Genomic DNA, 15,010 nt, shown 5'->3' with positions numbered 1-15,010 from the left:
GGGTAACTGACCGATTTGTTCTATCCTCCATCCTCTGTTGTGGTCCCAGGTGTCCTCTGCAGGTTTCTATGGACTACCACATCCTCCATGTGCACCTGGATATGCTGTCCACCACTTTGGCACATGCACTCCATGGTCAGACCATGGAACCTGCACTTCTCTTCATGGTTGGGGTTCTGAGTACAGTGGCTCAGTTGGAGGGATCCCCAAAGAAACTTCATCTAAGGTAATCCCAGGTCTGATTCTTGTGTGTGAATGCCAGTACAGGGTCCAGCACATACCGTCACCCCAATCAGCTTATGCACATGCTGGTCGTTGCAATTGCTGGGTCAGTTCTGTTTTCAGCCCCGTCTTCCACACAAAACAGTGGGTGTTGCAGTCCACCCCGATCCTGCCCAGCACACACTCGGCCCTCACATAAACCAATGGGAGCTGCAGCGTAGTCGGAGCAACCCGCAATAACCCCCACCAGGCCCACCCCCTGCCCTAGTTCCCGTGCTTGCCAGTATGTACAGCTGATTGGTCCAGTCTGTCCCACATCCCATTCAGCTCTCACACATGTCAATGGGCATTGAAGCCTAGTTCAACCCCACCACTGACAGAATTTTTAAGTGAAAAACATGTGGCTTAGAAATGTGAATCATGGGCTCGGCAGTGTGGCCTGGTGGCTAAGGTCCTCGCCTTGATCCCATATGGCCGCTGGTTCTAATCCCGGCAGCTCCACTTCTTCTCTCTCCTCCTCTCAGTATATCTGACTTTGTAATGAAAATAAAATAAATCTTAAAAAAAAAAATGTGAATCAGTATTCTAGAATGTTTTGCTGGGGCCGGTGCCTTAACACAAGGAGGCATCCACTTGCACACCCACATCCCACACGGGCAGTGGTTCATGTCCCCGCTGCTCCTCTTCCAGCCCAGCTCCTGCTTACAGCCTTGCAAAGCAACAAAAGATGACCCAGTCACTGGGTCCCTGCACCCATGTGGGAGACCAAAAAGAAGTTTCTGTCGCCTGGCTTCAGATCAGCTCAGCACTGATCATTATGACCATTTGGAGAATGAACCAGCAGATGAAATAACCTCATTCATTCACTGTGTGTGTGTATGTGTGTGTGTGTGTTCTCCCTGTGAACCTACCTTTCAAATAAAAATAAATAAATCTTTAAGGAAAAAATGTAAGTATTTTAGAAATGTTTTCTTAATGTCTGAGTGTTAATGATTTTGAGATGTTAACCAAGCTGTACGGGAAGGCATTTCAAGGCAGTATCTGCTAGGCTACAGTGAACACATGCCTGGTGCCTTCTCTGGAGGCCATGCCCCCCAGTCGGCATCTTGCCCTCAGCTGCAGAGTGCCATGTGCAATCTGAAGTGCTCACACTGTCATTTCAAGGGTGTCAGTCCTGTGTGGCAACTGCTCCTCCCATGGTGACCGAGTCACAGATGTCCCTTCCCTTGGGACTCCACCACCATGGCCAGTCTTTCCAAAAGTCCACAATGCCCACCGCTGTCTCCTTAAGAAACCAAAACCAAGACGCAAAGGGCTTTGTGCTCCTTGTAGCCAAAGCACACCTGCTGTCTTTAGTCCTCTCCTCTCTCACCCACAAACATCCGTCCCGCGTGACCAGGCCCATGCGAGTGGGCAAAGTCAGGAAGCCGGTTGACTGGAACACTGCCTGAGGGACACCAGGACAGAGCAAGCGCTTGAGAATTCCAACAGGACCCTGACCGCAGGGCACAGCAACAATACTCAGCAGGTGCCTACAAGATTTAGCCATGCAGCACCTGTAACAGACCCTCCTCGGCAGGGGTCTCCGGGCTCACCCACACTGCACGTGACCCTCCTCGGCAGGGGTCTTCAGCTCCACTCATTCAGCTGCAGGATGCTTCCACCACGGGTTTGTGGGCAGCGACCAGCGGTGCATGCCGGGACTCGTAGTTTGCATCTCCTGACGCTATCCCGGCAGCGGGCTGCATTGCATGCCGGGACTCGTAGTTTCCTGACGTTAGACCGACCCGCGCGGGGGACGGCGGGAGTGGAAGTACACACTCCTCTGCGCATGCCGGGAGTCGTAGTCCCGAGACGCCGGGACCCGCGGGGCGCAACCGTCGTCGAGGGCCGCGGCCGGCGCCCGCTGCAGGACCCGCAGTCCGCCGTCTCCACCCCGAGGCCGGCTCCCGGACCCGCGTCGGCGTCCTGCCGGCCGTCCCCCACGCACGCACGCCGCGACGTCACCGCCCTCCCGGAAGTGGGCGCGGGCCGGGCCGGGCCGGCGCCGAGCGGGAAGTGCGCGCTGCCCCGGCGGGGCCGTCCGCGCTGGGCTGGGCGCCCCGACGCCGCCATGGAGCCGCCGCCCGCCGCCGGGGCCGAGGTGCGCTGCCCGGGCCCCGCGCCGCTGCGTCTGCTCGAGTGGAAGGTGGCGGCGGGCGCGGCGGTGCGCATCGGGTCCGTGCTGGCCGTGTGCGAGGCCGCCGGCCCCGAGGGCGGCGTGCGCCCCGCGCGGCCCGAGCGCAGGCTGCGGTCCGAGCGCGCCGGCGTGGTGCGGGAGCTGTGCGCGCAGCCGGGCCAGCTGCTGCCGCCCGGGTGAGTGCGCGGGCCGCGGGAGCACGCTGGTGGCGGGAGAGCTGAGCCGGGGGCGCGGGGTGGCAGGAGTTCTTCCAGGGCGCCGAGGCCGTCCTAGGTCTGACCACCTACGCCCCTGCGTCCTGTGAGAGTGCTGGGCTGCCTGGGAAGTCTGCGTGATCCGTCGGTGGGTGGGTGTGTGGGTGGGTGATGTGTGTGGACCCGGCTGGGCTCCCAGGGAAGTCTGCGTGATCCGTCGGTGGGTGGGTGTGTGGGTGGGTGATGTGTGTGGACCCGGCTGGTGTTTCCTCGTGCAGACAGGTGTCAGTCCACCCTCTTCTGCGTATTCAATGAACCTCCCAGCTCCCATGAACCCTGCTGGCTCTTCCAAAACTTGGGTGTTAGAAATGGAGTCCCTGAGGCAGGTTTCGCACCCGGGCATATCCTCACGGGTTTCATTGAGCCACAGATGACTGGCCCAAGTACGTCCCAAGGCAGCGCTGCCCGGATTTCCTGTGGCTGGCCCGTGGCCTCTGCGGCAGGACCCAGGACCCAGGACCCAGGAATAGGTGCCGGTTCTCGGAGGCAGTACCCCTAGGCAGAGCACCTAGCAGCAGACTATGGGGCTGCAGGTGGTCCTGCTCCTGGGATGTGGGGACTGCACCTCCCCCCAGGAATCCAGGGCAGAGACAGAGTGCAGCCCGACACCCAGCTTCCCCCACAGAGGCTGAGGGAACGTGTGTGTGTGCGTGTGCATGTGTGATTCAACAGTGTTAAGATTGTCGCCGATGCTGTGAACTGCTCCTTCACTGAGTGATTCTTTGTTGTCATTCACACAGAGGCACTAAAGACTTCTCAGGGCATGTTTGGCCATTGCGTAGGAAAGGCTGGAACTGACCGTGTTCCTGTGCACAGGACGCAGGGGGCCCCAGCAGTGCTGCTGGCCCGACTGCAGTGTGGACGTTAGCAGCACAGGTGTTAAGGAACTTCAGTTAAGAGCTCAACTAGACCACAGCCTGGACTTGGGTCTGGGGGTGTCTGTACCCCAAATGTAGCTTAGTCCACTGTAGCGGTTGTCTACGGGCACCTGCCTGAAAGTCAGGAAAGAACCTCAGGATCCTGACAAGTCGGCTGACTCTCTCAACTGGATACCTCAAGACTTTGCTACCTACCTCTGTCCTCAGGGGCCTGGCGCAATAGCCTAGTGGCTAAATCCTCAGATTGCATCCACTGGGATCCCATGTGGATGCCAGTTCATGTCCCAGCAGCTCCACTTCCCACCCAGCTCCCTGCTTGTGCCCTGGGAAAGCAGTCGAGGACAGCACAAAGCCTTGGGAGCCTGCACCCATGTGAGAGACCCAGAAGAAGCTCCTGGCTTCAGATCGGCTCAGCTTCGGCCATTGCAGCTGCTTGGGGAGTGAACCAGCAGATGGAAGATCTTCCTCTGTGTGTCTCCTTTCTGTAAATCCGCCTTTCAACAAAATAAACAGATCTTTAAAAAAATTCCTCAGGAAATAGCTACCTGGTACTTGGATGTTGGGCACTTGTCTCTTTGGTTGAGCCCAGAGGAGGTGGCTGACTTGCAATTTGCTGTGCCATTCACTGTGTCCTGTGGGATGCCAGACTTGGCATCTGAGCAGAGCTTTGCCTAAAACACTCGTGTGGGTTTTAGGAAATTGTGGCTCCTTTGTCAGATTTGTCTCTGTTTTTGTGGGGGTTTATAAAAATTCTTTACTAATTTGAAAACAAAGAGATCTTCCATTCACTGATTCACTCCCTAGATGCCTGCAGCAGTGAAATCTGGGAGCCAGCAGCTCCATCTGGGGCTCCCACAGGGTGGTAGGAACCCAGCGGGCACCTGCGGCCTCCAGGGTGTGTGTGAGCAGGAGCCAGCAGCCCCATCCCGGGCTCCCACAGGGTGGTAGGAACCCAGCAAGCACCTGTGGCCTCCAGGGTATGTGTGAGCAGGAGCCAGCAGCCCCATCCGGGGCTCCCACAGGGTGGTAGGAACCCAGCAGGCACCTGCAGCCTCCAGGGTGTGTGTGAGCAGGAGCCAGCAGCCCCATCCCGGGCTCCCACAGGGTGGTAGGAACCCAGCAAGCACCTGTGGCCTCCAGGGTATGTGTGAGCAGGAGCCAGCAGCCCCATCCGGGGCTCCCACAGGGTGGTAGGAACCCAGCAGGCACCTGCAGCCTCCAGGGTGTGTGTGAGCAGGAGCCAGCAGCCTCATCCTGGGCTCCCACAGGGTGGTAGGAACCCAGCAGGCACCTGCGGCCTCCAGGGTGTGTGTGAGCAGGAGCAGGGCCCCGAGCCATCACCTGTGCCTCTGGGTGCTCATTCACTGACAGTGGGTTTGCAATTGGAGCCAAAAGAAACTGCACCTTCCCTGGAGGGGTCCACCACATTGACTGTGGGGACCATGTGACATCAGGGACCAGAGAGAGATTCCAAAGTCAAACGAGAAACGATGCAAGTGCTTGTCTTGTTTGGGAGGAAGGTGATGTAAGGAAAACAGCAGATGAGTTTCCGAGGGCTTCTGGAACACTGTGAAGGCCACTGAACTTCATAAGTTTGTGAAAAGCTTCTTGGGGTCGCATTTTGGAACGCCATCTGACATCCAGGTGCTCTGCATGCAGCCTCCTGCTGGTGCCCCTGGGAGGCCCTGTACCGGTGTGGAAGACCAGGATGGAGCTCTTGACTCTCACCTTGTCCCGGCCCCTGGGGTGACCCCAGATGAAAGATCTACGCCCTCAATCCCGCTCTGCCTTTCAAACCGAAAAAGCCAACAGACTGTGACGCTGGCAGGGTTGAGCCTCTGAGGCCGGGTGTGGACCCACAGCAGGGTCTGTGTGCTAGCCTGTTGGAAATGACGTGGACACACCTGCTCTGAAACACCTCACAACGGGTTGGAGTGGGACCCAAGCCACTGCGCTGTCCCTGAGCCATCTGAGAAGCCCGCCTCTGGGGCAGAGTCCTGCTGTGTGTGTGGGAACTAGACGGGCCCCTGCTGGCCTGGTGGCTTCTGCTGGTACTGCCACAGGGGAGCTGCCTGCAGCCTCCACAGGCTATATCCTGGGGAACGCGAGAGACCAGAGCCCAGTCTGTCCTGTTGTGGCAGTCGCTCCCTTCTCTGCCCCACTACTGACAGTGGCGTGCGACCATGGCTTGTCCCAGCCTGTAGTGCTGAGGGTGGGGCCCTGGTGGAAGTCACAGCCTTTTCTGAACCTGGACGACTTGTGAGAGACACTTTATTGCCCTGTAAACACCCTGCCCACCATCCTTGGCATCTGCGTTCCATTGCTGTGGACATGGGAACAGCTGATTGATGGCTTCGTGTCGCAGTGTAGGCTTGTTGTCCTCAATTTACCTGCTAATTAGGATCCACTGTGTGTATCTTGATGCCCGGATTGTCCCCAATCCTGACAGGTAGTCTGGCCACTCAGTCCAGCCCTGACTCTCTTCCTGCATATGCTGATCTGAGTGGCTCCTTTCACTCCTGCAGCAGCTGTGGGTGGTCTTTTCTCTGGCAAGGCATGCTTCTTTCCAGTGGGAGTGGCAGAAAGTCTGCCTACCCCAGGTGCTCCCCACCCCAGGTTCCCTCCTCCACCCCTCAGGTGCTCCCCACCCCAGGTTCCCTCCTCCACCCTTTAGGTGCTCCCCACCCCAGGCCCTCTCCCCCGCCCCTCAAGTGCTCCCCACCAGGCCCTCTCTCCCACCCCAAGTCTCTCCGGGTACTCTCCCATACTCAGTGTTGGGAGCTGGTGCCGTGTCCAGGGCCCTGGCAACCTGTGGGTGCAGTGCCTGATGTTAAAGGAGTAGCAGCTCTCACACCACACTTCCTGACTGTCCCTTGGCTGCTGTCACTCCCATGGAGATTCCCAGTGCAAATTGGAGAGCCCCAAATCTCCTAGTCTTCCTGTATATACAGTCTAGGGAAAATCACACATTTGTACATTTCATTTTCTGATTTTCTTCAGCTGCTGATCCTTAGCATAGTGCGTTGTCTTCACAACAGTGCTGGTGTCAGAGTGTGTGTCCGCAGCCCTGGGTGGGAGGGGTGAGGAGTGACAGAAGCACAATAGGAGTTATCCCCAAGTACTCACCTCAGCCTCCACGTGGGAGTCCTTAACTCCCGGCTTCAGTCAGTCCAGAGCCACTGTTGGAGCCTTGTGGGCAATGAACTAGCAAGTGGAAAATCTGTGTCCCTCCGTCTGTCTCTGTCACTCTATCAAACAAATCTAAAAAATCGGTGGTGCTGAGGTCAGGACACAGTGGTCCATCCCAGGGTGGTCTCAGGTGTTGCTGTTGGGGTCCGTGGGGTCAGCACATGGACAGGTCTTGGACATGGAGGTCTGTGTCAAGGGTAGGCTTGGTTTGGGGGGCGTAGGTGCAAAATGCTCACAAGATGAGGGTGCTTGGAGAGGGTTGGGTGGATGAGACCCACACCCAGCAGAGGGCTCCCTGGGCTAGAGCGGCCAGGAGTGTGCTGTGTCTCAGCTGCCGCCTTCCTGCTGTGGCCCAGCACCTATACTTCTGTGCTAGGCTGTTGTCCTGGGTAAGAGCACTGCCTGCTCCAGGGTCCCAAGAGTTTCCTCCTCCTCTTCCAAGGTTCCTACCCATTGTGAGTTCATGTCTGTGTTGGACACGAGCTGGGCTCTCACACTGAAGGGGTGGTGGGCCTGTTTGCAAGTCCCTGTGCATGTGGCTCCCTGAGGCACAGGGTGGTTGCAGTTATGGAGGTAAGAGCAGGCACAGGGACCCCTCCTCTGTCCTCTACCACGCTTCATCCACACCAGGGCCAGTGGGCTCCGAGGCTTTGGGTTCAGCTTGTCTGTGCCAGCAGAAGTCATGCGTGGGCTCTGGCCTGTGTGTGTGTGTGTGTGTGTGTGTGTGTGTAGACCTCTCTGCCCTGTGGCACAGCCCGTGACGTTGTGCTGTGGCCCTGCAGGGGCTACTGGTTCTCATGTCTTATATCATGCAGGCTTGCTGAACCTTCCGTTGGCATCCCAGGGGACAGCCACAGCATCTGCATGGGGAAGACTGCTGTTACTGAGGGCCAGGCCCCAGGCACACTCCGCTAGGCTGTCTGTTCTTGAGGGGACAAGTGCCCCACAGAGCAGTGTGTGCAGGTCTCCTCCGGGCCAGCACTGAGCCTCTTAGTGTCCCCTCAGCATGCCCGTGGCCACCTCCTGTTTGGGCGCTTGGGCAAACAGGTTGCAGAAGTTGATCGCTAACAGCTCATGGAATCTCAGCAGCGCCTGTTTCAGAGTTCTGTCAGGAAGGCTTGGCTGAGCACACAGGCATGTGATTTATCAGGTGACATTTGACCAGCTGTCCTTGCTGGTGAAAGAACCTCACTGTGTCAGAAGAGTGGCACTGGTGAAGCCAGAGGGCTCTGAGACAGCATTAGGCCTCCCCGTCTCTCCTGAGAGAGACCCCGCAGTGCGCCTGTAGCTTGGCTCTCATGTAGCCCAGCTGATGTCAGGGCAGGAGGCAGCGGGTCAGGGCAGAGCTGGTTGTTCCGGAATACTCACAGTGTGGTGAGCCATGAGCTCTGAAGTATCTCTGTGTCCATGTCTGTCCCCACTCCATGAGCTGTGGTGGGTTTGCGTGACTGCCCTCATTCCATGTGTTGCAGGGCAATCCTCGTGAGACTAGAAGCATGCAGCCACCCCGTGGTGATGAAGGGCTTGTGTGCCGAGTGTGGCCAGGACCTGACCCAGTGAGTACCCCCAGCACGTCTGTGCATGTTCCCATCTCTAATTTCTGAAGTATCATGTCATGCTTAATGCCCTCTTGGCTATGGCAATGAAGCACTGAGCGGATTCCTCTGCTCGTCCTCCTGAGCAGACTACAGGTCCCTCCATCTTGTGGCCCCTCTGAGAGAGGCTGGGCCTGCTCCCCCAAGCCCTCCGCCCCTGCACTTGGGCCCGGTTACTAGCAGCACCTCTTTCCCTCAGTAGGGAGCTGTGTGGGAGTGGCTCGCATGGCTCCCTCAGTGCGACTGCGTGTGTGTGAGCTTGACCAGCTTTGGACTGTGTGTGCCAGGGCATAAACAGTGTGCTTGAATGTGGGCTTGCTCTTCTCCAGTGTTCCCAACAGCGAGGATATTGCTGTGGTACCCCCAGAACAATCTGCTGAGACCATGGTGTACCCAGTTAGCTATCACGCAGCTCCCCGTGCCAGCTGACCAGTGAGAGGTGCGTCTCAGTGTTCCCTCCCTCATTGCAGGTTGCAGAGCACAAATGGGAAGCAGCAGGTACCGCTGTCAACGGCAACTGTGTGCATGGTGCACAGCGTGCCAGAGCTGATGGTGAGCTCCGAGGTGAGTAGCAGCACCTGGCCTAGGGACCAAGCCAGCAGGTGGGACCACGGAGCAGCCTAGGGACGTTTGCCAAGCATGAACAGTGTGGTCCAGTGGGATTTCTGAGTGAGTTGCAGACGGAGCACGGAGTTAAGAAAGGGCCACCTGGAAACAGCACTTGAACAAGTGCTTATTGATGTGTCTTAAGTAGCGTCAGGGTCTGCATGCTGAGGGCACATCAGTATGCACAGCTGGACAGCGGTGGGTGGAGGGGTAGGCGAGAACAGTGTACAGATCCGAGGGGTGACTGGACAGTGTGCAGAGCTGGGAGGACAGGGCAGTGTGCAGAGCTGGGGGGACAGTGCAGTGTGCAGAGCTGGGGGACGGAACAGTGTGCAGAGTTGGGGGGACAGGGCAGTGTGCAGAGTTGGGGGGACAGGGCAGTGTGCAGAGCTGGGTGGACAGGACAGTGTACAGAGCTAGGGGACAGTGCAGTGTGCAGAGTTGGGACAGTGCAGTGTGCAGAGTCAGGGGGACAGTGCAGTGTGCAGAGCTGGGGGGGACAGTGCAGTGTGCAGAGCTGGGGGGACAGGGCAGTGTGCAGAGCTGTGGGGACAGAACAGTGTGCAGAGCTGGGGGACAGGGCAGTGTGCAGAGCTGTGGGGACAGGGCAGTGTGCAGAGCTGGGGGGACAGGGCAGTGTGCAGAGCTAGGGGACAGTGCAGTGTGCAGAGTTGGGACAGTGCAGAGCTGGGGGCAGGGCAGTGTGCAGAGCTGAGGGTGGGGGACAGAACAGTGTGCAGAGTTGGGGGGACAGTGCAGTGTGCAGAGTTAGGGGGACAGTGCAGTGTGCAGAGTTGGGACAGTGCAGAGCTGTGGGGACGGGGCAGTGTGCAGAGCTGGAAGGACAGGACAGTATGCAGAGCTGGGGGGGTCAGTGCATTGTGCAGCACTGGGTGGACAGGGCAGTGTGCAAAACTGGGGGTTAGGGGGCCAGGAATCACCTTTTTCTTAGGATCCTTTGAGAGCTTCGGGTCCTATAAGGAGACAGAACCTGTCTGATGTTAGGGTTTTGCTAGATTTGTCTCCACGTGATGTGTCTGATGGTGAGAGGAAGCTAACCCTAACCCGGATTCAAGATTCTGGTTTTCTGAGCCTAAGCAGGCACAGCTTTCTGTGTGCATGTGTGTGCGTGACGCTGGCACTCTTGTCCATCCCTGAAAGAGCTCCCTTCCCAGAACCCATACAGTCTAAGTTCTGCCGGCCTGTCGGGCCCAGAACCTTGTAACACTGAGGTACCAATCACGGTGAGAGATCTGAACTGCTGCATACCCCAGTTTCTTGCAGTGCTGTCCTCGTCTTGGGAGAGGAGCCTGACCATGAGGGTGCAGTGCAGCCGCTCCCAGCCCCATGCCAGTGTCTGGGCTTTGTAGCTAAGTGGCTGTGTCACCACCTCGCATTCCATGAATTCGTGCAGAACAGCCACTTTCCAGGGCCTTTTGCCGTGGTTGGCTTCCTGTTTAAATTACACACTCAGCACACATTAGACTGCCCCTGACAGGTAGAGGCCAACAGCACTGCCTCCTTGCTGGCTGCTACCCTCAGCAGACCCCTAGACACTGCAGGTCATGTTTGTGTGTGTGTGTGTGTGTGAGAGAGAGAGATGTGAAAGGCATGCAGGCTGTGTGTTTTTCATGGAAGGCTTGTAGGCCATATGTGTGGTGCTGGGTTCTGTAGGCCGTGTGTGTGTGTGTGTGTGTGTCATGGTGGACACTGGAGGCCGAGTGTGTGGTACTGGGCACCATGTAGTTCTGGCCTGGGTGGTGAAGCTCATTAGTTAGGGATGTGTCGGTGTGCTTCGTTTCTGCTCGCCAAATCCTGTTATCCTTCTGTGTTTTTATAACTGTAGCAAGCTGAGAAGATAGCAATGGAAGACCAGCAGCGACTGCATCGGAACAGGAAGCTGGTGCTCATGGTAGACTTGGACCAGACCCTGATCCACACGACGGAGCAGCACTGTCCTCAGATGTCCAACAAGGTGAGCGCTCCAGCTGCCAAGTGCTGAGGGTTTGCTCTAGGCACATGAGGTGTGCTTCCCTGCTCCTGGGTGGCCTCCGCTGAGGATCTGCACAGCACGTGCACCCCTGGCCCAGGAAGGTGGACCGAGCTCCAGGCGTCAGCCGCTTGAGGTCAGCTCAGTAAACCCAGTGACTCTGGTGTCCCTATAGGTGACCTACGCAGATCCCACGGGGAAACTTTCATGGCATTCTGCAAGTGATGTAGATGTGTGTCGAGCCCTGAGCGGAGTACAGGGCTGTCACAGGTGCATAGTCCCATCCTGTATGCTAATCACATCTCTGTGTCCATGGAGTGAATATGTATGGAGGCCTCCCGTCCACACTGGCCTCCTGCCTGACCCACTGTGCCTGGTTCTCTTGTCTGCCTACATGTCTGTGCCTGCATGTGCTACCGTGGTGCTGTCTGGCTCTCGGCCTTTGAAGTTGAGTGTTTGAAGTGGTCATGTTAGGCTTGCTCCTTCTTGTGTGGTCTGGAAGGTGTGAGCAGGCCTCTGGTGTTGGCTGTAGTGTCTGCCCAGTGCCTGCCACACTTCCTGGGCCTTGTTCACCCGCTGGTCCAAGGGCAAAAGACCATTGACTTCTTCGTTGTGGCCCTCTGGACCCCATGTGTTTGAGCCAGGGACTTGTCACTGAAACTGCACCCTCAGCATCTCCTGCCACAACAGCTTCGTCATGAGTGGTGAGGTGTTTTGAGGCAGTAGAGGTTGGACCTAAGTTGCTAAGAGTGAGTGTGTTTACAGAGAAAATGTGGGTACACAGGAGTGGAAGAGCAGCTTGTGACTCCATGAGGAAGGGAATGCCTTGCCTGTGCGTCCCTGCCACACCTGCTGCATGTGATCATCATCTGTTAGTGACAGTTGATTACCCTTGCTGTGCACCTGCCATTAGACCACAGGATGGGGCAGAATGCCGGGGGTGGGTGTGGGGCAAGCACCTGTGAATGTCTGTGACCTGCCGGGACCACCACGACATGGACACACATCCAGAATAGTCCACTGCCCAGGTACAGGTTGGCACCAGGTGGTGAGCGTGACCAGCAGGAGTAATCCCCTTGGTAGTTGCTGTGGGCAGTTAACCTTGTTGTCAGAGGAGGTCACTGTTGTGGGTGGGTAGTTAGCATGTTCTCGGTAGTCATAGTGGCCATAGCTGAGTGGAGCTACTGCGGGGAGAGGCATTACCATGGCCATGTCTGTCGGGGTGGGTGTGATGAGGAAGGGCAGTCTTCATGGGCTGCCCTTGTCATCACGGCAGCTCCGACTGTTAGGGTTAGTAGCACAGTTGTCATGGCAGTGGTCAAGGTTGCCCTGTTGTCGTACTCACTTGCAGGGGTGCCACCCTGCCCTCCTGGTGGACCTGGCAGGGTCTCTGCTGAACACTCATGCTGTCTCTTGTAGGGCATCTTCCACTTCCAGCTGGGCCGGGGCGAACCAATGCTGCACACACGCCTGCGGCCGCACTGCAGAGACTTCCTGGAGAAAGTGGCGCGGCTGTACGAGCTGCACGTGTTTACCTTCGGCAGCCGACTGTACGCACACACCATCGCAGGTGGGTTCCCAGCACACCTGGCCGCTCCCTCCGTCAGATCCTGTCTCTTGAGGTGTCCCTTCAAGGGCACCTTCAGCTGCCTCCCTGCAGAGGAGGTGTCTAAGGGAAGAGAGCCTTCTATAGAAACCCACTTTGAAAATACGTGGTGGGTAGATGTGGGCCACGCTGCTCCTGTACGGCAGTGGTCCGTGAGTATGCGCGGGAGGTAGAGGTGTCCCACAGGGGGCAGCACAGACTGGCACCTGAGTCAGGGACAGACCCTCCTTGGGGGGTCACCTGGGGAAGTGCAAGGTGGGGGGTGGCCAGAACCCAGTGGTGTGGGCAGTGGTGGTGTATCTAGTGTGTCTGCAGGAAGTTAGTGCTATCCCTGGGAGCTGCACCTCCATTCAGGGTCTTGGTCTCTGAGATGATCATGGTCACACACGTGCGTGCACACCACACATACCACCCACACACAGCACATACGCATACTATACATGGCACACACATGTATTTATGGAAGACAATTGGAGAGAGAGAAAGCTCCCATCTGCTAGCTCACTTCCCAGGTGGCTGCAGTGGCCAGGCTGGTCCAGGTCAAAGGCAGCAGCCACCCAATGCTATCTCCTGCATATTAGCAAGGAGCTGGATCGGACACGGAGCAGCTGGTGCTCAGGTGTGCCAGAGTGCAGCTCCAGCTGAGCTGGGGACTTGAGAAGGGTGCATGGAGTAGGCGTAGAGAAAATAAACGGACCGCTACAATTTCAGGGTCATAGTGGACAATGCAGGAAAGCTGTCCCCTTTATTGATACAGAAGCAGTCACAAGCGCTGGTACACACTCTTGGTCTCATGATCAAGTGGGTGTTTCCTAAGAATAGTTCTGCCAATTGTTTCACCTTGAGGCAGGGTATCAGCCGTCCTAATCCTGTGGTCAGGAAGTTCTCAATGCGTATCAATCAGTAACACATTCCTACTACAATCCTCATTCTACAGCTTAGTCTTGAACCAGTTAAGGGAGAGAGTGTAGCACAGAAGGAGGGACCTAAAGATCAAGGAAAGAATAGATTCCCACTGCACCTGGGGACTTACCCTTGGTTAGCATATGGTCAGTGGGGGCAGCCTGAGTAGTAAAAGGCCTTTTGCTAAGACGTTATCAGCAACATCAGCTTCCAAGCTCACATTGATAGTAAATACCAGCTGTGCAGAGCAAGACAATGGCTAAATAGATTATAGAGATCTCAGTGGGATTGTCCAGTTTCCATGCAAAGGGAGGTGGAGCTGCCTTCAGGTGGTTGTAGAGATCCGCGGGGCCCTGCCTGCAATGGAACAATATTCTTCACACCTTCGTGTCTTCCACACCCACCGCACGGACCCCAGCACGGAGGGAGGCTCAATCCAGTAACCAGCACTTTCACTTTTAGAACTAAAAAATGTCACAGTACCACGGGAGGATGAAGAATGCAGAGTTGCTTCTCACTGCCAGCATGTCAGTTGGCGTCCGTCCCTGCTTTGTTTTCTTGCGCCTCACGGGTCCACAGCCTGCTGTTAGAATTTACCCCATGTTCCACACGGGCCACAGGTTCAGCTCGGTCTGTGCTCTCAGCTTGAACTTGAGGCAGGAGTGGACCTTTCCCCTTCTCTGGCTCAGTCCTCTGGACAGTTTCCTGAACAGGCTACAGGCAGGCAGGAGTGATTCCCAAAGGCACAGACGCGGGGTAGTTGCTTCTCTCCCCGACAGGCTGCGTCCGCCCAGGGAGGCCATGTGCTCCTGTGTCTGTCTTCTCCCTCTCCTGTGCTGTGGCTTTGGGGCTGCTTCAGGTCTGCTGGTTGTGTGAGCCGCGGTTCGCTGGAATGTTGTTTGGCTTGCTAGACTCACCCTTCCCCATTAGACAGCACGAGGAGCAGCAGGGCCCAGCATCTGTGTGGATTCCCAACAGGGAAGTAGGACATGTGCGAACCCTGTGCTCCTTGACCAAGCCGAGAGCTGTGAGGAGCCTGTTGGGCCACAGGCGGCTGGACCCCTGAAGACTCCTACCATGGCACCTGTGGGACACTGAGGCCCCCTGCCTCCTAGGGCCTTCTCCTTTGGGGATGCCATACTCCCTGGAATTCCAGTGTTGCAGCGTGTCTAAAGAATGCTGGCCAGAACCAAGGGCCACAGGAGGCAGCAGACCTATAGCCCCATGCTAGATACACATCAGGTCCAGCAGCCAGGAGGAGGGCTGCTCCACCCAGGGAGCTGTGGACATCCTGGGAGGTGGGTACCCTGTGGCTGATCCAAGACAGAATAGCTGGGGGAGCAGGCCTGCCTGCTGAGACTGGGATGAGCTCCCTAGGCAGTCCAGGGATTTGAAAAGTTTGAACTTTGCTTCCATGAATGAGCATGACACTTTGTAGGTAGAAGGAGTTGGGAATGAATATTTGTGGGCCACTGTAGTTATTTACTGATGGGAGCCTAAGTAATTGTTAACAAATGTGGCTGCTAGCTTCCTCTTCCCACTCTACTGGCATTGAAAATCACCCTTTTCGTGTGATGCACACTCCGTG

At 56.8% G+C, this 15,010-nt stretch overlaps 1 protein-coding gene across 1 annotated transcript in view; it reads left to right on the top strand.

Annotated features, from left to right (window-relative positions):
• The first annotated feature begins 2,239 nt into the window (after positions 1 to 2,239).
• LOC101518607 (RNA polymerase II subunit A C-terminal domain phosphatase) overlaps positions 2,240 to 15,010 on the top strand; it is a 32,845-nt gene continuing 20,074 nt past the window's right edge. The window contains exons 1-5 of the mRNA XM_004579645.2: positions 2,240 to 2,577; positions 8,195 to 8,278; positions 8,788 to 8,881; positions 10,770 to 10,898; positions 12,333 to 12,483. Coding sequence (XP_004579702.2) covers positions 2,336 to 2,577; positions 8,195 to 8,278; positions 8,788 to 8,881; positions 10,770 to 10,898; positions 12,333 to 12,483 — 700 coding nt within the window. The 5' untranslated portion in view covers positions 2,240 to 2,335. The remainder of the gene's footprint in view (positions 2,578 to 8,194; positions 8,279 to 8,787; positions 8,882 to 10,769; positions 10,899 to 12,332; positions 12,484 to 15,010) is intronic.

Source organism: Ochotona princeps, unplaced genomic scaffold (assembly GCF_030435755.1).
Source record: "Ochotona princeps isolate mOchPri1 unplaced genomic scaffold, mOchPri1.hap1 HAP1_SCAFFOLD_129, whole genome shotgun sequence".
Classification (NCBI taxonomy): domain Eukaryota; kingdom Metazoa; phylum Chordata; class Mammalia; order Lagomorpha; family Ochotonidae; genus Ochotona; species Ochotona princeps.
The sequence above is the reverse complement of the archived record's forward strand: the minus strand, read 5'-3'. Positions and strand labels throughout refer to the sequence as shown.